We start from the raw sequence: 21,784 nt of genomic DNA, 5'->3' as shown, positions 1-21,784 counted from the left end.
ATCGCCATCGCCTCTTGCCGTGCCTCTCTAGCTCCATGCCTAGAGGAGTAGCCTGTGTGCTCGCTACCACCTGGTCAACACCTCGTAGCCTCCTATTTAACGTATCCTCACACATCACAAGAACGACACACTCCCTGGTAGTGGTAGCTACCACAAAGGCAAGCCAAGCAGCTAGCAGTCCCCACTCGATCCCGGCCACTACGCCATTCGATCACGAGCTGACGAGCAAGCCAACCCTAGCTAGCTTTCAGGTAGCGAGAGAGAGCCAATGGACTCCAGCAGCGGCTTCCTCCCTGCCGGCGCGGCGAACGGCGGCAGCAACAACGGCGGCGGCGCGCAGGCCCAGCAGCAGGCTGCGCCGCCGCCGATCCGCGAGCAGGACCGGCTGATGCCGATCGCGAACGTGATCCGCATCATGCGGCGCGTGCTGCCGCCGCACGCCAAGATCTCGGACGACGCCAAGGAGACGATCCAGGAGTGCGTGTCCGAGTACATCAGCTTCATCACGGGGGAGGCCAACGAGCGGTGCCAGCGGGAGCAGCGCAAGACCATCACCGCCGAGGACGTGCTCTGGGCCATGAGCCGCCTCGGCTTCGACGACTACGTCGACCCGCTCAGCGTCTACCTCCACCGCTACCGCGAATTCGAGGGCGAGGCGCGCGGCGTCGGCGGCCTCCCACCGGGTGCAACGCGCGGCGGCGACCACCACCACCACTCCATGGCGCCGCCGCCGATGCTCAAGCCCCGCGCGCCCGGCGCTGCCATGCCGCCGCACCACCACGACATGCAGCTGCACCACGCCTCCATGTACGGGGGCGCCGTGCCCCCGCACCACGGCCACGGCCACGGGTTCGCCATGCCGCACCACCAGGGCGGCCACCACCAGTACCTGCCGTACCCGTACGACCCCGCGTACGGCGGCGAGCACGCCATGGCCGCGTACTACGGGGGATCCGGCGCCGCGTACGCGCCCGGCAACGGCGGGAGCGGCGGCGACGGCAGCGGCAGCAGCGGCGGGAGCGCGTCGCAGGGCGGCGGCTTCGAGCACCAGCACCCGTTCGCGTCGTACAAGTAGCAATCATATTAGCAGTTCGCTCATCATCAGCGAGCCCTTTATCTATCTGCACGTACGCATGCATGCGGTTCCTAATACGTGTGCCGCTGCTACGTACTTCCATGCTTAATTTCTCAACTTTCCTACTAGTTTTTCTTGTTAGTCCGACCCAATGCTTGCTCCAGCTAGTAGTATCGTGTTCGGTGACGGTCGATGAGATTATTTCCTGCACGCTTTTTCAGCTTATTAACTGTTCGTGTATCTTCGTCGTCTACTTCTGTTCACGCAGTTGCCGTTTAATGTAACAGTTCGAACAATGGTGTCGTTTGAGGACATGCGTTGTTTGTGCTATAGTGCTATGGATGTTGCCTAGCTAGCCGCGTTCTGCGTGGTTCATAGACGTATGCAAAAAGGCATTTTTGTTGTGAAAGGTCAAGTAATCAAGGACGAATATACAATATAATCAATGTAGCTGGGTCCAATCCTGGAAGACGGAAAACCGAGACTGTACGACGTGCTGGGAACGAATTTACTCCATGCTAGTGTACACGTCGCGGGAAGAAGCCATGGCGGTGCATGGCGCGGAACGCGTCGATTGATCAGCGAGAACGCGGGCGTACGCACGTATTCGTGGGCAGATCGACCACGCCCCCACCCGTAGCTAGTAGCGGCGGGCAACACTACAGATATCGTTGGTGGCGGGGCGGGGGGCTCCGGCGCTCCGCCGGCCGGCCGGTTGACTACTTGGCTTGCGCGGCTGCAGGCACTCTAGTGGCGTGGCTGGCTGCTGCGAGTGCGAGGCGCGCGCGACAAGTGCCGGTAAGTGCGCAGCTTCCGCGCAATTCTGCCGGGTTAGCGTATGTATGTGTTCTGGCTGCTAGCTGCTGCTCCTGCATGCATGGTATCGGCAGGTCTTCGTTTCGTTTCCCCTGCTCCAGTGCATGCCCTGCGCGCTGCCGCTTCGGGAACTGCAGGCCGCAGCTCGCCTAGTTTTGTGAGCTCTCTCCTCCTCTCCCTCTCACTCTCTCTTTCTCTCTCTGCAAGCTACTAGCCTACTAGCTCCTTCCCTATGCTCTCTCTCTCTCTACTGTACGCACGACCGCGTGAGGTCAGGTCTATTTTTGTTGCTGCACGGCTGCACGTACAGCCTGCGTCTGCGCGCGTGACGAAATATCCTGCGTTCCCTGTAGCCATGCATGCAGGCGGAGACGCCGCAGCGCCATGCCGGAACACTTCACCCGTAATTGTTACTGTGGGCAGTACAAAGGGCGCTTGGCACGCACCAGCGTGCGCGCGTGCGTACGTTTGAGCGTCAAATCCCAGAGTTCATTTCATTCCATCTTTTTGAGAGAACAAAAGGTGTTTCGCTTTCACCTAGTACTTTCATCCAGTACTTCAACAACTGCAAGACATCAGGTATTCCACTTCATCATTTCATTCCAGCTTTCACGTTGAAAAGACCGGAGCATTAGGCTACCTATGCCGGTCGCCAGGTTGCGAGCCCGTTGTACTAATATACGACGATTACTACAAAATGGTCAGGTCCAAATACACAAAGAGAAATAATTGATTTGAAATACATGGATTTCAGAACGCCCAAAACCACCAAAACAAAGCTGTCTGCAAAACAGTGACAAACGTGGGGTTCACTGTTCTTCAGTCGTCCTTGCCACCGTTGTTTGATTCCTTGGCCTGCTCAGCCTGCGGTGTAGTAGCGTCTAGCCCAGCTGGTGTCGCCTCTGCTACAGCACCGGAGTGATCCTGATCCCCAGCCTCCACGTCTTCACGTCTAACACACTGCCTCTTGTTGGAAACATCGGTTTCGTCGTCTTCCAGCTCTTCATCCCCATCGTCGGCCACGTCTTCATCGATAACCTTTTTCAGGTCCTCCTCAGAAAGATTTCCATTTGCAGCTTCTTCAGCATCATCATCATTATCGTCCAAGCTTACTTTGGTCTCATCATCTCCAGCTTCAGCTTCTCCCCGCTTCCTCTGTGGAATCACATGGAAGAATGCCGTCTTCCAGTCCCTTGTTTCCACAAACTTTAGCATTATCTCAAACACTTGGTTAACTGTAAGAACCTGCGTGGTTGACACACAAGGAGATGGATGATCTCAGTACAAACTTATCCAGAGTTGCAGATTCAGATAAGATATTCCAATGCAAACTACCGTTTCATTACTAATAAAGAAAAAATTAAGATAGCTATAAGTGTGGATAGTTCAATGAAACTACCCTAGCAACTTGTGCAGTAGCTTAACAACTCATCACTCGTTCAGTGCTGCATTCAAGTCTTAATATTCGGAAAATCAGAAAGAAAAACTTAACTAGGGTAATTTTCCCTTAAAACGGTTAAGAATATAATAACATGGTACACACAACAAAGGATATGGTGAGGCAAGCCAACACTTCAATTTCTCTTATGAAAAGGCAGAAACATCATGCTCACCTGGGAACTTGACAACTTTAAATAGTTTCCAATAGGAAGCTTCGCAGATTGAATGCCCTGCTCAGCAGCCTTTTTCAATGTTATGCCTTTCCATCTGTTTCGATCCACCAGGCCACCAATGATGTATATTTTTGACATGTCTAGATCATCAAGCACAGTCTCAGCATCTGCTGTAAGATACACAAGGTTTTCTTTACGATCTTCAAATGCTTCAAGATAAGGCTTGGCTGCTTTTTCAATGATCCACTTATCATACCCAGGAATTCTCTGAAGATGGGTCGCCATTTCTCCACTGCAACCTGTCAACCACAGGTGAGCTGGGTTTGCAGATCTCCCATTCACTGCATAGCAGTACATAATCTGCAACACACATTAGTTAATGGGTAAAATTGTTTCTCAGATTGTTTTTAAATTGTATGCTTGCAGAACATATGGAGCATTGGAGCTTGACAGAGATATTTTACAATACTATGCAATGCAGGCATAGGTACTAGTGCCCTCTGATCCATTATCACAAGCATGCTGTAAAAAGTTTCAGAAATAAACATGGGCACTAGCTGTCTCTTTTTAGTAAGAACAGAGTTATTCCAACATGTTGGAAACTTTGTAATACTAATATAGATAAGCATGCAGAAATTCTATGCCAAATTCATCTCTTATGTTGAGATTAAAAAATTACATTGATACTTTAGCACATTATGAACATCCTGGATCGACTACTTGTACTTTTTGTTTCCTGACATCTAGGATGAATTTGAAATTGAATTTTGCATCTTTACTTAACTTTAAATGTACATTAAAAGCATGATTTTTTTACAATACAAAATGTAGAATTTGCTAATGGGAACACAGGAACCCTGCACACAAAACAAGAGCTCTTCTAAGAACACTATCACAGGTTGCGGCCACAAATTCAGTATATACTACAACTGCTATAAGGTTAATTTTGTAAGACAAAGAAGCAGTAGTTTCTCTAACAAATCTAATTCTGTAGTGGGTTTACAGCCTTCACACAGACACCACAAATCTGATTTTAGCAAAACGGCCACAGTTCAATTATTGTTAACTACACATTTTTACCAAAATTAGATGCTCTTTCAATAATGTCCATATATCGAAATGGATCATTCCTGATCATCAGAGAAACTACTCATATATTCGCTCCTTCAGGAATCACACAGACTAATGACTAACTAGTGTCATCCCAACCACAACAGTAAATTCGTTTCAGTTCAGAATCTACTAGCAAAAGAAGGTCAATTTCACCTGCTGCGTGAGGCTATGGATCTCGTTGGGCCGCATAAGGTCCGCGAACTCGAGGTCCAGCACCACCTTCTGTCCCGCGCCCTCGGCCGCGCGCCGGAGCCGCTCCGCGCGAGCCCCGCGCTCCTCCGCCCGCCGGCCCACCCGCTCGCGCCGCGTCTCCCGCCGCGCCGCCACCATCTCGGCGCGCGCCTCGTCCGACGGCGCCGCGGCGAGCGCCTCCTCCCACTCGCGCCTCCGCCGCTCCACGTCGGCGCGCCGCCGCTCCTTCTCCGCCGCCTTCCGGGCCGCCTTCCGCTCAGCCTGGCGCTCCTGCTTCTGCAGCTTCTTCCTCGCGCTCTTCGACAGCGCAGGAGGCTGCGCCCCGTCCCCCGCCGCCACCGCGGCTTGCTCGCCCACCGCGTCGTCGGCCATCTCAACGCGCCGCCGCCGCCGGAGCAGCCGCTGGGTTCGGAGAGGGTTTTGGTTTCACACTTTCACAACTGAAACAAGCGACTTGACCGAAATAGCCTTTGGCGGTTTCTTCGTTAACCCGTGTCCTGGTGGAGATTACGAATCATGTAGGCCCCGTCTTAATCCGCTAGGCAAACAATCTAAAAGCCCAAGCCTTTGTTTCCAGCCCAACCCAAACTACCTTGTGAAAGAGGCCCAAAAGATGCTCGAGCCCATCTGTGTGCTACCGGCGTGCCGTTTGCTTCAGAGTTCAAGTTCAAACGCCATTGTTGATTGACTGTTTGACTGGTCTTAAACTTAGCCCGGCGGTTACTTGCCGATAGGCCTGGAGATCGGAGATCCGGAGCACCTGAAGCCTGGACGTGCGGAGCGCCGGTGCATGCGCCTGGGCAACGGCATGCGCATTTCGCAAGCCTCCACTCCGCCCTCAACTTTCGCCAGCGCCGCCGCTCCCTTCCGAGACCGTCTATATAAACACCCTGCCGCACTGGTCACGGCTCACACGCCGAAACACCAATCCAAAGGCTCGATCAACTTCCTCTCTAGCGCTCCATTCCGATCGAGTGAGGCGACCCCGGCGATCTTGTAGCCTTGTTCCATCCGCTGCGCGTCAATGGCCAGCCTCCGCTTCGCCGTGTTCGCCATCTCCTGCGCCCTCCTCGCGGCGTCGGTGGCGGCGCTGCCTCCGGCGGTGTTCAACGTCGGCGACGAGCGGGGGTGGGCGGTGCCGTCGGGCAACGGCACCGAGACGTACAACCACTGGGCCAAGAGGAACCACTTCCAAGTCGGCGACATCCTGAGTACGCACACTGCTTGGTTGTTCTTTAGTTTCAAGTACGCACACTACTTGTCCTATGGAATGCGCGTGTTTGATCGATAGATCGCTCTGATGCATGCAGGTTTCAAGTACGCCAACGACTCGGTGCTGCTGGTGAGCCACGACGACTACAAGCAGTGCAGCACGGAGACGCCGCTGAGCCGGTTCACGAGCGGCGACACCAAGTTCAGGCTCGACGGCACCGGGCCTTTCTACTTCGTCAGCGGCGTCCCGGGCCACTGCGAGGCGGGGCAGCGGATGATCGCGCGCGTCAGGGCGCCCTCCTCCCTGACCGGCGCCCCCGCGGCGGCTCCGGGGATGCCGCCCACCGCCATGGGCAGCGGCACGCCCACCCCCGCCGCCTCGTCGCCCGCCGCGCCGTCGGTCGTCGTCGGCTCCGGATCCGCTTCCACCCCCACGCCCACCCCAAGCCCGAGCCCGATGCCGGCGGCCAGCGGCGCGACTAGGCGTGCGCTCAGCGTTGTTTCGTCTGTTGTAGTAGGGCTCGTGGTCGTGGGTGTCGTCACCTTGCTCGTGGAGGTTTGAGCTTAGGTGTCTGGTTTTCTCCATCGATACTTGATAGTGGGTCACATCGGTTTAGGGAGTAATGTTAGCTTTTCGATATCTAGCATGAGTGTCAGGAAATTTGTAGGGCCATCGTCGGCCAGTTGCTTAGGTGAGGAAATTAGACTCGATGTAATTCATCATTTGCGTCAATAACATGGTGGTTAATCCACCAATGTCATCAACTTTATTTGACTCTGCAGCCTCGCGACGTCGATTTGCATGAGATCTACGTTTTTCCGTCAGAAAGATTTACGGGTTTAACGGGTCAATTCCATTTTTGCCCGCAACCATCGGGGCACGCACGAGCTACAAGCGTATCGTCCATCGGCTGTATTCGAATTTGTTCACTTGCGCCGCACCGCAATCGCAGGCGTCGGACGTGCCCTGATCCCCTCCTTGACCCCGTCGGCCCCCTGAATGTGATGAACATACTGATGTGATGAGTCGTCGTTCTACGCCGTTGTGCTGTGGAGCGTGGCTGGGCATCTAACCATCTATGGCGACGTGTCCAGCACCACGGTCGCGAACAGCTCCGAGATCCGACGACATATGCTGGCGCTGACGCCGAAGGACGGGAGGTTCAGAACGCCAGGCCGGATCCGTTGCAGACGGCGGCCGGGCTCCTACGGCGGGTGTTCTTGTCCTACCTCCCGATGACGCCGGGCTTCCCGGTCCACGACGCAGTTGCTGTGTGGTCGCTGAGCGCCGACGTACTGCGTCGTGATCCTGATGGGCACCAGCGTCGTCAGCGGGTAGCACCTGAGCGCGCCGGCGCGTCAGCGTTCGCGACCGGGGAGGGAGGTGGTGGACAAGTGGACACCGGCACGGTGATCGTCCGCCTGCCTTCGACCGTGTACGCGGCGCTGCAGTCCGCTTTCCACAGCGGCATGCCGGCTGCCGGCATGGCGTCGTACGGGTCCGTCCGCGCCGCCGAACGGCATCCTGTGCTGACATCCTGCTACAAACGTTGACGCTCTCGAAAATAACACTGACGGTCAACAAGCCTACAACTGATCTCTCTTGTGGGCTGGACCATCAAGTGAGTCTTTGGGCTGGTTGAAGGCCCAGTACAGAAAGAAAAGGATTTTTTTTCCCTCCTCCTGAACTTATTTTTTTTTCTCAAAAGAAAAGGAACCTCCCTCTCTTATTGCATATCTCGTGCTCTTCCAGTCTACTACTCCAATTGATTCGGCCGGCGTGCTTTTTCGTGGTCGGTGTCCAAACTCCAAAGTCCAAACCATCAAGCACGTACGATTTTTGACAGTGAAGGATCGTTAACAGCGTACTCCGTGACGACGATCCTTCACGTATGCTTTGACACGCCTTCCAATTACGGCGTCCTTTCGCGATCGATGTCTCTTTCGGTGACGGTGGGCTGCTAATATAGGCAGCCTAGGCAGCCAAGTAGTGCAGTGTTCGTAGGGCGACTTTGCTCTGTCCTTCCTCCGGAAAATTGGACTCGTGAGCTGTGATGATATGACGCGCACCAAGTTTGACCTTCACCGGAACGAAAGTTTTGAAATTCTTATCGATTTTCAAAATCATTGGTTAAGAGCTTGATTAGTTTTTTTTTTGAAACTAAGAGCTTGATTAGTTAGTGAATGTAGTTTAGTATCATCCGTATATAGACTACTACCAAGTAGTTTAGTATCAACAAAGCGAAGAGCAATAGTAATTATCAATCTTTATTAATAACTGTATATCCGGAGAAAATTACAATTATCATTCGGTTCGTAGTTTGCGCACTTGCATCGCGCGTTATTGCAATCGCGAAGATATAGATAGTTGAGATCGAAGTGCTGCAGTTGATGGTTGCCCACTTCACGTCTGTTACCTCGCAGCCATGAGCCACCAACAAGTAGTGACAGTGTCCTTCAGTCCTTGCGCGCGGCGATCAGCACGCCCCAGCCCTGAAGCCCACAGAGCCCCCGCCGACGTCGTACAGCACCTCGAACGTGCGCTGCTGCACGTTGCCGATGATGCCGAAGGAGCTGTCGTCACTGTTCCCAGCGAAGGCGAGGCAGCTGCCCAGAATGATCCCGTTCGCGTCGAGGTTGACGACCGCGCCGCCGGAGAACACCAGGGCGACGGTCGGTATCGTGATGCTTCTCTGGCCGCTGAAGTCGAAGCACGTGTCGAGGATGCCGCTGGACGGGGCCCGCGGGTACTGCTTCATCCCGGCCTTGAACGCCGACGACAGCGCCGAGTAGGCCGTCCGCTGCAGCCTCGTGATGACCGTGCCGGAGTCCATGATCTCCCCGGCGGAGAAGGCAGAGGAGGGTATGTTGAGCTGCCTCCCACCCACCCTGATGGCCTGAAGGCGTACGCCGTAGAACGTGAGGACCTGGCTGCTCCTGAGCATGGGCGTCCTGACGAAGCCCGAGCTTCCAGTTCCAGCACCGAGAGTGAGGAACCCGGAGGAGCTCGAGGTCGCTGGGAGGCAGTAGGAGAAGGCCGTGCCGAACGTCCCCGCCGTCTGCGACACCAGCGACTGCGTGCCGCCGCCGAGCCCCATGAGCCCGGCGGTTTGGTCGTCGAAGCCCGACCCCACCTGGCTGCACCCGAACTGGAAGTTCGTGACGGTGTTGGAGCCCAGCGCGAGCGTGTCGGAGCTGTAGGTCCCCGTCGTGCTGGAGCCGTCGCCGTACCTGACAATGTACTGGCACTGGGAGTTCGAGCAGCCGTTCCCTTCCTGACCGAGCTGCGCGCAGGTGGCAGAGCTGCAAGAGAACGGTGAATACGTGCTCGACGAGCTGGGGTCGAAGAGCGGGTCCGCCTGCGAGTGGCACTGCGAGCACGGCTTGCACTGCACCCATGACACGTCGCTGCCGGTGTCGATGAGCATGGTCTGGGTCACGCCCGGCGAGCCGATGACGACGGTGATCAAGTACTCCAACGTGTCGAGGTAGGTGCCCAGCTTCGTCGGCACGGTGGCGTCCGATTGCTGGACGTCACCAGCGCCGCCCTTGGCGCCGGCGGAGAGCTTCCGTTGGATGTAAGCAGCCCGGAGCTGGTCACGCCGGAGCATCTCCTTCAGGGTTGGCATCTTAGTGATGTTCAACGGCGAGCACGGGCCATGGCGGTGGTGCAACGGCACCGTGGCGGCGCCGGGCAACGGAACTGCTGAAACAATCATCGAAGCAAGGGAAACGGTTGCAATTTACAACTGTGCGCAGAATCGATCGCCAAGTGGAAACCGCAGATACGTGCCCGGACAGTGTACCGTACTGTACCTTTGCGCTCGGAGCATACAGCGTCAGACTTCAGAGAGTCAAGGGACAGAACCGTGTAGCTGCGATCATCTCCTGCGTGAGCAATGAGAGAGTGACAGCTGCAAAAGAAGAGGAGGAGGAGAAGCTTTGGAACAGAGGCCATGGCTCTGCTCCTTGCTTCCCACTCACAGGCACTGATGTAGCAGCTGAGATATGCAGTGAGTTGCAGCTTCAGGATGCTAACCTGCTTATATAGAGGACAGTGCCCGGGCACGAACGCAACCATTCTTCACGACGGAGACTCGTGGTGGGCTAGGAAACGGTGGCGTGCGTACTTGGCGGACGACCCAATCGGACCCAATGCGTGTGGTCTTCTCCTAACCGATGTTGCCGCCTTGATCAGCGCACAAAAGTGACGGTTTTGAATTCTTCGTGATAAGATTGGGCGTCCTCGGGATCGAATGTTAGGAACTAACGTCATCTTTCCTCAGCAAAACAAGCCTCTTTGGACTGCGGGAATTTAATTTTGGCGGATAAGTTTAGGACTAGAAAATCATGATGGGTGTATATTCAAATTGTTCCATTGTTATAACATAATAATTGAATTTGTTTCAGGAAAAAACAGATAGAACTACAAAGGAAAATGACCATTCAGATTTAGTGACCAGTAATCCACTAGGGGTTACCCAGGTGGTAGATTTGTAGGTGGGGAAGATCGTAAGACCAAGAACTCGAATGGTAACACAGGGGTGCAAGGTTTAGACAGGTTCGAGTGGTAACACAGGGGACGTAATGTTTAGACAGGTTCGAACCTCCGGAGAGTAATACCCTACTTCCTATGTTTTGATGGATTGTATTGCTGATCGCATGTGCGAAGAGTTAACGTGTGTTGGATTCGCTACCCTCGGGGGTGTCCCTAGCCGGCTTATATAGGCTGACGACTTAGGGTTACAAGTCGAATAAGATCTAATCCTAGTGGTTGTTATAAGGAAATCAATTTACAACATGAATCTTGTGATATACAAACTGAATTGATTCGCCCGACCTCCTGATTTGCGCTCTACACGTCTTCATACCTTGGCCCGCACAGCATGGTTAGGCAGACCCACCTGTTAGGGTCAACCAGTATCATGATCAGTGGGGAGTTGTGGATACCTTGTCCCTCAACCGCTCTTTTTATGCCTTTGATTTTTGCGGCTGTAGCTTGGTAAGCTTTTTATTGAATGCTCTATCTCTTAGCTCAACGTGCTAGGGTCTCTAGAAATGCTCACCACAATGAAAAAAACAACTTAACAAAAAGAATGTAGGTTGCAACTTGACAAACAAAATTATTTGTATATTACCAACTAAGGAATTTCATTTTGTAATATGCCAGATGTTACGTTCTTATTAAATATTTGGCAGGGCCTTGTTCACTTGTGACTTGTTCACTTGTGACTTGTTCACATGAGGTCGGATTTTGTAGAAAGTATTGCTGGTTCGGTTGTCTCGTTGTGTCATGGCGTTGTTCACTTGTGACTCGTTCGCTTGAGGTCGGATTTCGTAGAAAGTATTGCTGGTTCGGCTTCTGCAACACGTCACATTGCTCGCCATCATAGAATGAGAATCTGTACAAATTACTTGCTGTTATGGATCAGTCTCCGTCTTGTCCTCCTTCGAAAGAACAAGTCTATTGAGAACTCCTGAGCAAACCTCCACACGTTAAGATCAAGATCCAATCATTTTTTGCAAATGATATATAGATACGTTCGTTTCTAGTCAACCTTAGATTAAAAGTAAGAAACAAGCATTGCTCGTACCTCCTCCATTTAAGAATCTATCACCAGATTTTTTACATATGTGGTGAGTGGTGACTTTGTCAATCTTAAAATTTGGCGATCCAATTTTTTAGACATCAATAGATACGAGTGGGTGAGTGTTGTGATACTCCATCCGTTCCAAATTATAAGTCTTTTATTTTTTGTACTAAGTCAAATTTATCTAGCTTTGACTATATTTTTATCACTTCATACAGTGATTAAAATTATAGCAGTTTAACTTAGTACAATACAAAACTAGAATGATGAACCTGCAAATCTGCAATCGAGATGTGCATCCATTTTTTAAGTATACACTGTATGTTTCCTCTAGTTTTTAAATAATTATTATTTCAGACAGCGAAACAATCACTGAGACACTACTTTAATCATTAGTAGTCTTAGACACATTCAAAATATAACGATAACGAACTACTATGACGGACCTAATAAACGGCTAAACCGCGGACCCGCTCCCCAGCCGGCGCGCCGCAGCAGCTATTTTCTCCCCCGATTTCACCCCTTCCTCTCCGATCCGACCGTTGCGAAGCTACCCGCCTACCCCCGATTTAAAGCTCTACCCCCGATTCAACCCCCTTCCTCTCGGACCCGGAATCAAAAGTAGCCGTTGCCCGCTCCCCCCGCGCCGTGCACCTCGCGTCCCATGGACTCCGCCACCGTGGCTCTCGCCAGCCCCGCCTCCGACGACCGGCGGTTCTGGGACCGCCTCCGCAACCGCGTCGACACCATCCTCGAGGACCGCGGCGTGCTCCCACAACCCGCCGCTGCCGCCACTACGGTGATTGCTTATCTCTGATGACTCCTCTGTCGCTTTGTCTGTTATCGAATCGGATCTTGAGTTTCTCTGTATCGTGACTGGGGATCGGCGCAGCGCGGGGTGGAATCCGAGCGGGGGAAGCGCCTCCGGGAGGACTCGCTGATGCTCGTCCGTGGTCTGGACTCCGTCGCCGCGTCGCTGGCGCAGCTCTCCGACACCCTCACCGCCGCGCAGAAGGTCCGGATCCCATCCAGCTTCCTGACCTGAGAAATTGAGAATGTATTTTTAGATATCTGATGGTGCCCTGTGATCCTTGCCAGGGAGTGAGTGCTCTGGCCACGTGCTCTTCTCAGGCGAGGGAATGCGAGCGCCGCGCCGAATTAGATGAGGAAGAAGAGGAGCCAAAGGCAAAGCGGCTGTGTGGCGACTCGTTGGAGGCCGCGGGCCTGGATGGCGATTCTCCAGTCGCCGGAAAGGAAGCGTCTGCGGCTGCGGCTGCTGGTTCTGATGTAGAGGAAACCGCGGGCGTCAAACTGCGGCAGGGGACGGGGGGTGGGCAGGCCTCCGCGGAGGTCGCGCAGAGCACTAACCTGAAGCGGGCCAGAAATGTAGGTTGCCTGCAATAAAATTTTTCCTTTTTCTCATGTGGTTTCTACTTTCTATGGCTGATTGTTGCTCGATTTTGTGGTTCAATCTGCAGCTGGCGGTTTCAATGGCAAGCAGAGCAGCTGCGCTCGCAAGGGAGCTCAAGAACATCAAGTCGGAGTTGCACTTCATGCAGGAGAGGTGTGGTTTGCTTGAGGAGGAGAATAAGAGACTCAGAGAGGGAAATGACAGCGGAGTCAGCCCTGAAGAAGATGACCTGGTAATGATGGAGTGATGCTGACTCAGTTCTTGATCTCTCTCTCGTTCACGAGCTTATCCACCAATTTCTTCATTTGAGCATCAAATAAATAGGCAGGCTAATTGCAACATCTTGTGCCACATTTCGTCTTATGATGGACTTGTTAGTCTTTTTGGATGGTATCGGTGGCTTTTCTTGCTTGTCTAGTAACTCACTTGCATAAACCTTGTACAGGTGAGACTACAATTGGAGGCTCTACTGGCAGAGAAGTCGCGGCTGGCGCAGGAGAACGCCAACCTGACGAGGGAGAACCAGAGCCTGATGCAGCTGGTGGAGTATCACCAGTTGACCTCCCAGGATCTGGAGGAGTCCTACGAGGATGTTATGCAGGGGATGCGGCTTGACTTCTCGTCGCCGTTGGGGAAGATTAGTGATGACGAAAAAGGCGAGTACGATGATGGAGTTCCGGTCACCCCGGCTGAGGTGTCGAGCTCCCCTGATGAGTAGATGGATGGATGGCAGAATAAGATGGGTTTTCCAATGGTGGAATTTTCCTGTGTACCAGGTGCCACAGCAGTATTCCATTATTACTGCTTTTGTATGTGCTCCTAACTGACCACTCTTGGTGGTGGTTTTGATTTTTTTTACTGGCAATAATACTTTATTTATTCCATCCAGTTTACACTTTAGATGCTTAAGCCTGCGTTTTTCAGACATGTTAGAAATCAATACATCCAGCGCTTGCAAATTAAGACTATGATGCATCTTGCATTAAGAGAAAATGCATGTTTCTGTGCTTTTATGAAGCCACGTCTATAGGAACAAATTTTTGGATAGTTGGATTGCAAATTAACTTTTGAGAGTGTATAAGGTCGATGCATTTGCATTTTTCATACATAAACCTTTAATCAGATGCTACCTCCTATCTCTAGAATTTGTCGTTATAAACAAGCAGTACAGTTGTTTTGTGCTAATTCTCATTGTTTCAATGTCATCTTTTTCTGACGGGAGTTTGATGGAGAGAGAGGGTTATCATAACCTTACAATTGAATTTTTTTTCCATCCAATATTTTTCCTTTCTAGATCCAACACCAGACGAAGACAAGTCATGAAATTTTCTAGAAAAAGACAATGTACTTGTACTCAATTCAATGTTTATCATTTTCAGAAAAAAATGACAAGCATACAAAGAGCTTGAATTGACTTGGATTTACAGTTTTACACTGATACATAGCTGCAATTACACTGGAGAAATAATTATATAAATTTCAGACGACATCTTCAGTTTAAAGTAAACAACTAAACATGGCTATAACAAATATCCTGGCTCATAACTGCATATCTAGTTACTAAGTTCTTAGTCAGAAACTTTGATTGCTCTTGCTTTTGACCCTCTTTTTTTTGGCATCACATCTGGTATTTTCTCTCGTTTTTTTTTGTCTTGATTAGTTCAGTAACAAAATTAACAAAAAAACAAATTTTTTGCACTCCTTGTTCCAAGGAGTTTAAATAACCAATTGATGGTTACTTTCTGAACTCTAGACCAGCAAAGGTTCTGAAAACTGGGCAGCTTAGTGACCATAAACAGCAAATTTTCAAGGAGATCAAGCCTGTGTTTTTCCAGTTTTTCAGCAATGGGGGATGAAATATCTTCTGCCCAAGAAGAGAAAAATTCCAGAAGCGAACAACTGAATTCCAACTTCCTAGAGCATCGTAACGAAACATACACGGGATGAAACCGAAGCATACCATGCAGTTCATAATTCGTGCCTTCCTGGCAGGCTGCCACAGTGTTCCTCTTGCTGTGTGATGGCTGTGTCGTGGGAAATGGGCTGCTGTATCAGTGGAAATTGTGCGCGCATGCACTGAGCTTTCGCCTTAGCTTAGCTCAGCTGTCTGGTTGTTGGCGTTCGGCGCGGCGGCTTTGTTCTGCACCGGGGGATTTCTGGACAGTGGCGCGATGCGCGTCCGTATCTGCAACAGCGACGTGCCGCGTGCGTCGTCAGGAAGCAGATTCCTTGCACGCTGCGTTTTCCTTTGTCTCCGCGGCGGTTCGTGATTGATCAACGAGTATCTTCTCTGGCTGCTAAGCGAACGCCTGTGTGCCATTGTTCGTCTTGCTTTTGGTTTCCCATTTTTCAGGAGCTTCTACACGCACAAGAATGCCGTTCCGGCAAAAGAAATCGCTGCAGAAGCTGATACCAAGGTTGTGCACGTTTTAGTTATTCCATACCTGTTGAGATCAATGAACTAACACAAATTTCCTTTCGTAAACTATAGGGAAAAAAAGAAAAATGGAACCGTAGTGATGTGTTTCGTTGACGCCCCGCCGGGAGCAGCGCGCAGGAGTCGACAGCTTTCGCGGTCGCCTCCCGGTCCTAGACTCCTAGTCATTGCTCGGTCGCAGTCGTTGGCTCGTTGCCAGTGCCACTTGGTCACTTGTCGGAGACTCGGAGCACGCGCTGGGTGGCCGAGCCGATCGACTCTCCCCAGCTCCGGAAGTGCTCGGCCGCATCTAATCCTGTCCGGACCTGACGAACTCGAGCGTGCCGAGGCCCGAGGGCTGTGCCGCCGCCGTCGAGAGGGACGGCACGGTGGGGAGCGTGTCGTCGCCGTTCTTTTCCACGGCCGGGAACACCTCCTCCGTGCACGCGGCGCGTGCGACGGGTGGCGCATGCCGCGACACATATGTACAATCCGCAGTACATCCTACCATCCAACCTATTGCAACAATTGCCTCAAGGAAATCGTTAGGGTCGTTTTTTCAAAAAGAAATCTTCAGGGTCCACGACGAGGCCGGGCGCCATTTTGCAACTTTGAAATTTGAACACGCAGTAGCAGCAGGTGGTGAAAATGCAACACGTCCGCCGCCATAAAATCAGAAAAACAAAACGGGCTCACGGCCATTTCCCGCGGAGGGAGGCGGCGCCCAAGCCCAGCCCAATGAAGAGGCCCACCATCCGGCCCTCTGGCATGCGGGCCCAACCCAGGAGGGCAGGATGAACAGCTCGGGAGCGCTGGTGGTTTGCCGAAACAAAACGAACCAAAAAAAGAGAGCGCGAAAAATCGTTTAAAAGTTGATTAATTTTAGGCAGCCGTTGCATGCTAAACATGCCATGAATAGGTATATAAGATTCGCGTAGGAGGCAGCCGTTGCGCTCCGCTTCGTCGCCTCCTGTTGTTTGTGGCCAACCCTTCACCTCTCATCCCGGGGGAAATTTTGCCCCAGAAACTCTAGCGCCTCGGATCTCAAGCAAGGGCAAAATTTTCTGCGACTCCGGCTGAAGGAAACTGCGATATCATGTCGGTGAGTGCAAGTCTCCTTTGCATAATGGATCCTTGCTGCTTTAAATTTTTTATGCGGCATCCGTCTAACTTTTCTTGTAGCAATTTGACAGTAATCATCTAGTTGCCACTTGCAATGATATGTACTCATCATATTTGCCAAATGGATAATTAATGATTATAACAACGCTTGTTCATAGGCCATCGATCCATCAACGAAACCAAATTGTTAAACATGTCATGATAAAACAAACAATACTGCCTGATCCCTCGAGTTTTTACATGAGCAATCCATGACAAACGATGCATGCGGATGACAAACTCAGAAACAGATGTTCGCATTGGGGGTGAACATGTGATCATCAAGCATCTGGATTTCTGCAAATTTTAGCCGCACAATTTGTTTCTCATTTACAATGGTGAATTTGTAATCAGGAGAGAGTAGCATTAGACATTCACATTAGCATCAACAGCGGTACTGATCAGCTGCCATGGTGTTTGTGAAGGACGACACCGGCCGCACTCTACCCAAGTTCGGCGAATGGGACGTCAACAACCCGGCGTCCGCCGACGGGTTCACGGTTATCTTCAGCAAAGCCAGGGATGAGAAGAAAGCCCCGACCAAAGGCCACATCAGCAACAGGTCGGCAGACAGCAAGGACTCCAGCAGGGTCGACAACAAGGTGACCTCCTACAACTCCAGGAACAACGCATCGGTACGCATACCCATCTCCTAAAAATCTGGGCATTCCTTCCTTAGCTAGTCACCAACAATCATGGCGGTGTGATCTCTCCAATCTGCAGAAGAAATGGTTCTGCTGCGTCTCGCCCAGTCCCACACAATCCTGAGCAAGCCAAGCGCTGCGCAATGCAGGAGAGGAAGGCAAACGCTGCAGCCTGGTGTTGTTCTGTGATGGTTATGTGTAGCTCTGTTGCTGCCAGCCAGCGACACGGGCGCTATGTGTAGCCGTTTCATATAAGAAAATTACTCTGATGGTGGGTATCTGCTTATGACGTTCTTAGATCTGTGTAACATCAGTTCAAGTTGATGTCTGCTTGTAATTTTCTTTTCTCGACCCTTTTCTATGCTGTAACCCCTTCCTCGATGTTATCAGTTGAATTACTCATAAAAAATGTCATGACCAATCCGGTCCGGATTTGACACCGGACCAGGCCAACGAATTCTCAGACCACCCTGACAAACAAAATACACCGGCATTTTCAGAGATGCAGAGGAGCATATTGTTACATTTGACAATTGACCAACTTCATATCTGCGTATTAGTGTATTTGTTACATTTGATCAACTTCATCTCATATTGGTTGGCAGTATACAGAGTGGTAATACAACGCAGAATGAAACTAGACCGACAGAAGCTGGCAATCTGCCACTGTCCTTGCGAAGGAAGAGCGCTTCATAGACAGGGAAATTGATGACTACTACTAGCACACAGAGAACAACCTGCAGGAACAAAGCTCCCAAGCCTGTTGTGCCTTCATATAACAAAACTCTTGCCACTCCGAACACCATGCATGCCAGGTTGAGCAATGCGACTGTTGCAATGATCACAAACATCACGGAGAAGGATCCAAACTCCATCACCCCCTTCTTGTACCTCTCTGAGGCCTCCGAATCAGTCACCTTCGCTGTCAGGGCAAATCCTGACTCGGAGATGCCCATCATTCTGCGGATTGTGTCGATGGCTGCCAGGAGGTATGAGGAGATTCTTCTGAAAAGCCACATCCTTTGTGCATTCCACCACTCTACAGCAGTGTCACCACACTGCAATGACTCCACTAAGCTGCAGGAGTATGCAGCCACAACGATGTATGCAAATGGTAGAAACCAAGGGCTAGTCATCTGAGTTGAGTTGATTGCAGATGCAAATTTGTTTCAAAGTTAGCGCAAGTTAAAGTGCATATAATTATATAAATAAGCAACGGAATATACTTTAACGTACCTCAGGGAAAAGGGACATGCCATTGAGGAAACAAAGTGAAGGGATGGTGACGTAGTATAAGGTGGGGAAGCTGTTCAGAGCCCAAAACCCGCAGACAGAATAACCCATTTGAAGGCCTAGCTTGATCTTCCTGTGACCTAATAGAAAGGGGCTGTATTTTGAGAGGGAGATCTGGAGGAACCCTTCTGTCCATCTCTTGTGCTGAACCAGAATCTGTCCTAGTGAGGTGGGGGCCATCCCTAAGAAGCCCTTTCTTGCTGGATTGTAGTACACAGATTTCCATCCGCGACATTGGATTTGCAACCCTGTAATGACATCCTCCAGTGGGCAACCATATCTCACCCCCTTCTGCAATTCAGCAACTCGAATTCAGTAAAATACACGCATAAAATGAAGAAAATTTTGTAATCATATAAAGTCAGTGTAACACGGACAATTTTCAGGTATTTGTTCAAGGATGGAGACCTCGATTCCCCAAAGGGTGTTATGCTCATGTGTGCAAGTCGCAAGTGACTTGGCCAATCTTTCCAACTCATCGACTTCTTCTGTTTTCCTCACCATCCTCCAATCTTTGTTGTAGTCTTGACTATATATTCGCCCACATAGAGCCTCTCTACTATGGAAGCATCCTGTGCCATAGTAACACATTCCACCCCATCCGTCCAAGCAAGGATGATCCAGCTGGAGACCAATTCAGTCGAAAGGAAAACAGGGTTAGGCTTAGTGGTTCATGTAACACATTCCACCCCATCCGTCCAAGCAAGGATGATCCAGCTGGAGACCAATTCAGTCGAAAGGAAAACAGGGTTAGGCTTAGTGGTTCATGTTTCAGCTCATCACATAGGTACGTCCTCCATTGAAATTCCAAGAAATGCATTGGCAAATTTTTAATTACCTCATTCACGGTGTTGATGGGATTGCCGTAGATGTCATCGTGCACCACATTTTCAAAGTTCTGAGGATACTGAACAAAAGCAATATCTTGGCCTTGCTCTTCATCTAGGAAGAAGCACAATGCATCTCTGATAGACCCTGAATTGTTGGAGTACATATCGCAGTCCACATTCATTATGATTGGGCTGTTGCTTATCACTGATGATACCCTAATCTGTGCAATCAACCTTAGTTAAGGAATTATGTAAACAAAGGGAAATTGGTTCTAGGACATAGGTGAAAATCCTGGACCATACTAAAGAGAAGCCAAAATACCCACCAAAGCATTCAGTGATCCAGCTTTGAAGTGATGATGTTCATGAAGTCTCTTCTCACGTGCCATATACACAAGTGTTGGTAATGCATTTCCATCGATATCAGCTGTCTTTCGTTGGTTTCCATCAATTAAAATCTAGTGATCAAGAACCCTTTGGTCAGAACAAACCATAAAAAAGATGAAGACAGGAAAGACAAATTTCATACTACTTTCTTAATGGGTGTTTCATTATCAGCCATGCCAGGCTTGTCTTACTAGACCCAAATATTTTAGATAATGGAATAAAACATTTTCCGAAGGGTGATCTACAGACCTTGTTGGAAAATTAATCAATAGGTTAAATATAGTTTTGACATGAGTATTTCCAACTTCCCAAATATATCACATCAATTAATTGTTGTATTCAAACACCACATCCTCCTAGAAGTATGACTCTGATCAGACCACTTATGCCAAAACATTACCTGCACTATTGAAGGGTGATCTCTATAAGTTGTATCCTCATTCCACTGGGTGAAGCCCCTAACTTTGCATTCTGGAGCCTCCGGGATCTTGCCTGAATCTACAACTGAATTCACCCGATCAGTTAAATCTTTATGCATCTCCTGCAAAACATATAGATGGGGAAAAATAAGAAAGATAGTAAGCACGAGTTTGCTGGTTTGACAGTCTCAAAGAAGATATATGAAAGCCCATCACAGCAGAAAGTCAATGCGCCAGGTACTAGGAAAATAAAAAATAGGTTGAGATGAGCTACATAGAATTTTTTCACTCTACCTTCAAGGCGAACCACTCTTTCGGGTCGCACGTATCAGGAGGGCTATCTGCTCTGGCAAAGTAGGCAGCTGGTGACCTGGGCTCAACCTTGTACTTCTTGCAAAAAGGAATCCAGTGCTTTGCAAACTCAGATGCTTCATACAGTGCATATAATGTTGTAACGGAACCGGCATCATCAGATAAATAGATGTTCAGCTTCTCGGGCGGGTAGTCATAAGCCATAACAGATAGGACAGTGGAGATGACGAGCATTGGTGGCTCAAGAGTTGGGTCTGCTGTGCACACAAATATGTCCACCCCGGGAAGCTCCTCTTCCTTATACCTGCTTGAAGTCAATGCTTTAGCGAAAATTTCACCATTGGCATAGATGCCATTTCAACGTCATGGAAAACATTACCATTGGCATTTCTACATAAGTGAGGGAGGATGCATAGTTAGCTTGATTGCCTGTATGGATATGGCAATCAAAATTCTAGCAGGTAAGCATCATATCCTACTCCCTCCGTCCCAAATTACTAATCGTTTTTAACTTTTCTAGATACATAGTTTGACTTTTCTAGATACATAGTTTTTCTACGTATCTAGACATAATATATATATAGGTGCATAGCAAAAGCTACGTATCTAGAAAACCTAAAACGAATAATAATTTGGGACGGAGGGAGTACTAAGCGGTTACTTCGTCTCCACAGCTCCAAAGTACCAACACATCAAACGAAGAACATGTAGGCTACTACGGAGCGACTGAAATTGCACTAATTCAGTTTTTACTTTTTAGCCGCATGGCAAACAGCCGCTCCAGGTTGAGTACCTTCGGGTGAGCCGGTCGGGGAAGGCGCGGCGGTAGACGGGGCTCCACCGCACGGACAGCGTCAGCACCCAGTAGAAACCGAACCAGAGCTCGGCGGCGGAGAGCCCGATCCACGCCCACCACCGCGCGCCGCTGCTCCTCGGCGGCAGGTGCGTGGCCCTGTACAGCCATACCAGGAGGAGCCCCGCGAGGACCGTGCCCGCGAACAGCCGGTACGCGTACGCCGCCACCCGAGCTGGTTTCTCCGTCGCGAACAGCGGCGGCCGGCCGCCGCTGGATACGCTGCTCCCGGCCATGGCCACCGCTTGCTCCCTCGATTGCCTGCGCAGCGCCGGGAATGGAAGTATGTAACGTCTGGGCAGCAGGTAGATGGTCAACGGAGCTGGAGTTCAGTTCCGGAGTGGTTGGCTAGCACCGTAGCAGTGGTCAACAGAGCTGGAGTTCAGCCGCCTCTGCGGCGGCCAGCGGCCGGCGGCGGCTAAAAATTTTGACATCTAGTGTGATCA

General features: G+C 50.6%; 7 protein-coding genes across 8 annotated transcripts; 4 read left to right on the top strand and 3 right to left on the bottom strand.

Annotated features, from left to right (window-relative positions):
- Positions 1-268: 268 nt before the first annotated feature.
- On the top strand, positions 269-1,075 carry LOC101776527 (nuclear transcription factor Y subunit B-2). The gene has a single exon (XM_004953706.1). It carries the CDS (start codon positions 269-271, stop codon positions 1,073-1,075), a length of 807 nt encoding a protein of 268 aa, XP_004953763.1.
- Positions 1,076-2,404: 1,329 nt separating this feature from the next.
- Positions 2,405-5,263, bottom strand: LOC101776127 (tRNA (guanine(9)-N1)-methyltransferase). Its single transcript, XM_004953705.3, has 3 exons — positions 4,771-5,263; positions 3,505-3,864; positions 2,405-3,136 (listed from the first exon to the last, which is right to left on the bottom strand). The coding sequence occupies exons 1-3, from the start codon at positions 5,179-5,181 to the stop codon at positions 2,711-2,713; spliced, it is 1,197 nt and encodes a 398-aa protein (XP_004953762.1). The 5' UTR covers positions 5,182-5,263; the 3' UTR covers positions 2,405-2,710.
- Positions 5,264-5,737: 474 nt separating this feature from the next.
- Positions 5,738-6,746, top strand: LOC101775727 (early nodulin-like protein 1). Its single transcript, XM_004953704.2, has 2 exons — positions 5,738-6,020; positions 6,120-6,746. The coding sequence occupies exons 1-2, from the start codon at positions 5,834-5,836 to the stop codon at positions 6,581-6,583; spliced, it is 651 nt and encodes a 216-aa protein (XP_004953761.1). The 5' UTR covers positions 5,738-5,833; the 3' UTR covers positions 6,584-6,746.
- A 1,522-nt stretch (positions 6,747-8,268) lies between these two features.
- Positions 8,269-10,061, bottom strand: LOC101775034 (aspartyl protease family protein At5g10770). Of its 2 annotated transcripts, none has more exons than XM_004953703.3 (2): positions 9,838-10,061; positions 8,269-9,727 (listed from the first exon to the last, which is right to left on the bottom strand). In XM_004953703.3, exons 1-2 carry the CDS (start codon positions 9,977-9,979, stop codon positions 8,499-8,501), a joined length of 1,371 nt encoding a protein of 456 aa, XP_004953760.1. In that variant the 5' UTR covers positions 9,980-10,061; the 3' UTR covers positions 8,269-8,498. The 2 variants fall into 2 exon arrangements, with proteins under 2 accessions (XP_004953760.1, XP_004953759.1); XM_004953702.3 differs by having other exon boundaries at positions 8,269-9,724; positions 9,838-10,060.
- A 2,132-nt stretch (positions 10,062-12,193) lies between these two features.
- Positions 12,194-13,918, top strand: LOC101774364. Its single transcript, XM_004953700.3, has 5 exons — positions 12,194-12,411; positions 12,505-12,627; positions 12,711-12,998; positions 13,091-13,255; positions 13,469-13,918. The coding sequence occupies exons 1-5, from the start codon at positions 12,277-12,279 to the stop codon at positions 13,739-13,741; spliced, it is 984 nt and encodes a 327-aa protein (XP_004953757.1). The 5' UTR covers positions 12,194-12,276; the 3' UTR covers positions 13,742-13,918.
- Positions 13,919-16,866: 2,948 nt separating this feature from the next.
- LOC101773969 (RPM1-interacting protein 4) lies at positions 16,867-17,664 on the top strand. Its single transcript, XM_022826748.1, has 2 exons — positions 16,867-17,235; positions 17,324-17,664. Exons 1-2 carry the CDS (start codon positions 17,011-17,013, stop codon positions 17,366-17,368), a joined length of 270 nt encoding a protein of 89 aa, XP_022682483.1. The 5' UTR covers positions 16,867-17,010; the 3' UTR covers positions 17,369-17,664.
- Positions 17,665-17,753: 89 nt separating this feature from the next.
- On the bottom strand, positions 17,754-21,698 carry LOC101773556 (cellulose synthase-like protein E2). Its single transcript, XM_014805809.2, has 8 exons — positions 21,279-21,698; positions 20,468-20,789; positions 20,155-20,295; positions 19,694-19,825; positions 19,376-19,588; positions 18,946-19,161; positions 18,481-18,828; positions 17,754-18,380 (listed from the first exon to the last, which is right to left on the bottom strand). The coding sequence occupies exons 1-8, from the start codon at positions 21,572-21,574 to the stop codon at positions 17,829-17,831; spliced, it is 2,220 nt and encodes a 739-aa protein (XP_014661295.1). The 5' UTR covers positions 21,575-21,698; the 3' UTR covers positions 17,754-17,828.
- Positions 21,699-21,784: the final 86 nt, after the last annotated feature.

Source organism: Setaria italica, chromosome I (genome assembly GCF_000263155.2).
Source record: "Setaria italica strain Yugu1 chromosome I, Setaria_italica_v2.0, whole genome shotgun sequence".
Taxonomy (NCBI): Eukaryota; Viridiplantae; Streptophyta; class Magnoliopsida; order Poales; family Poaceae; genus Setaria; species Setaria italica.
The sequence above is the reverse complement of the archived record's forward strand: the minus strand, read 5'-3'. Positions and strand labels throughout refer to the sequence as shown.

Coding starts and splice junctions, on each gene's coding strand:
- LOC101776527 (XM_004953706.1), top strand. CDS start 269: ATGGACTCCAGCAGCGGCTTCCTCCCTGCCGGCGCGGCGAACGGCGGC.
- LOC101776127 (XM_004953705.3), bottom strand. CDS start 5,181: ATGGCCGACGACGCGGTGGGCGAGCAAGCCGCGGTGGCGGCGGGGGAC. Junction 3,865..4,770: donor TCCATAGCCTCACGCAGCAG/GTGAAATTGACC, acceptor TGTGTGTTGCAG/ATTATGTACTGCTATGCAGT. Junction 3,137..3,504: donor TAAAGTTGTCAAGTTCCCAG/GTGAGCATGATG, acceptor TCAACCACGCAG/GTTCTTACAGTTAACCAAGT.
- LOC101775727 (XM_004953704.2), top strand. CDS start 5,834: ATGGCCAGCCTCCGCTTCGCCGTGTTCGCCATCTCCTGCGCCCTCCTC. Junction 6,021..6,119: donor CCAAGTCGGCGACATCCTGA/GTACGCACACTG, acceptor TGATGCATGCAG/GTTTCAAGTACGCCAACGAC.
- LOC101775034 (XM_004953703.3), bottom strand. CDS start 9,979: ATGGCCTCTGTTCCAAAGCTTCTCCTCCTCCTCTTCTTTTGCAGCTGT. Junction 9,728..9,837: donor TGTATGCTCCGAGCGCAAAG/GTACAGTACGGT, acceptor TGATTGTTTCAG/CAGTTCCGTTGCCCGGCGCC.
- LOC101774364 (XM_004953700.3), top strand. CDS start 12,277: ATGGACTCCGCCACCGTGGCTCTCGCCAGCCCCGCCTCCGACGACCGG. Junction 12,412..12,504: donor CCGCCGCTGCCGCCACTACG/GTGATTGCTTAT, acceptor GGATCGGCGCAG/CGCGGGGTGGAATCCGAGCG. Junction 12,999..13,090: donor ACCTGAAGCGGGCCAGAAAT/GTAGGTTGCCTG, acceptor TTCAATCTGCAG/CTGGCGGTTTCAATGGCAAG.
- LOC101773969 (XM_022826748.1), top strand. CDS start 17,011: ATGGTGTTTGTGAAGGACGACACCGGCCGCACTCTACCCAAGTTCGGC. Junction 17,236..17,323: donor ACTCCAGGAACAACGCATCG/GTACGCATACCC, acceptor TCCAATCTGCAG/AAGAAATGGTTCTGCTGCGT.
- LOC101773556 (XM_014805809.2), bottom strand. CDS start 21,574: ATGGCCGGGAGCAGCGTATCCAGCGGCGGCCGGCCGCCGCTGTTCGCG. Junction 20,296..20,467: donor AAGAGTGGTTCGCCTTGAAG/GTAGAGTGAAAA, acceptor TATGTTTTGCAG/GAGATGCATAAAGATTTAAC. Junction 18,381..18,480: donor GCATGTCCCTTTTCCCTGAG/GTACGTTAAAGT, acceptor AACTCAACTCAG/ATGACTAGCCCTTGGTTTCT.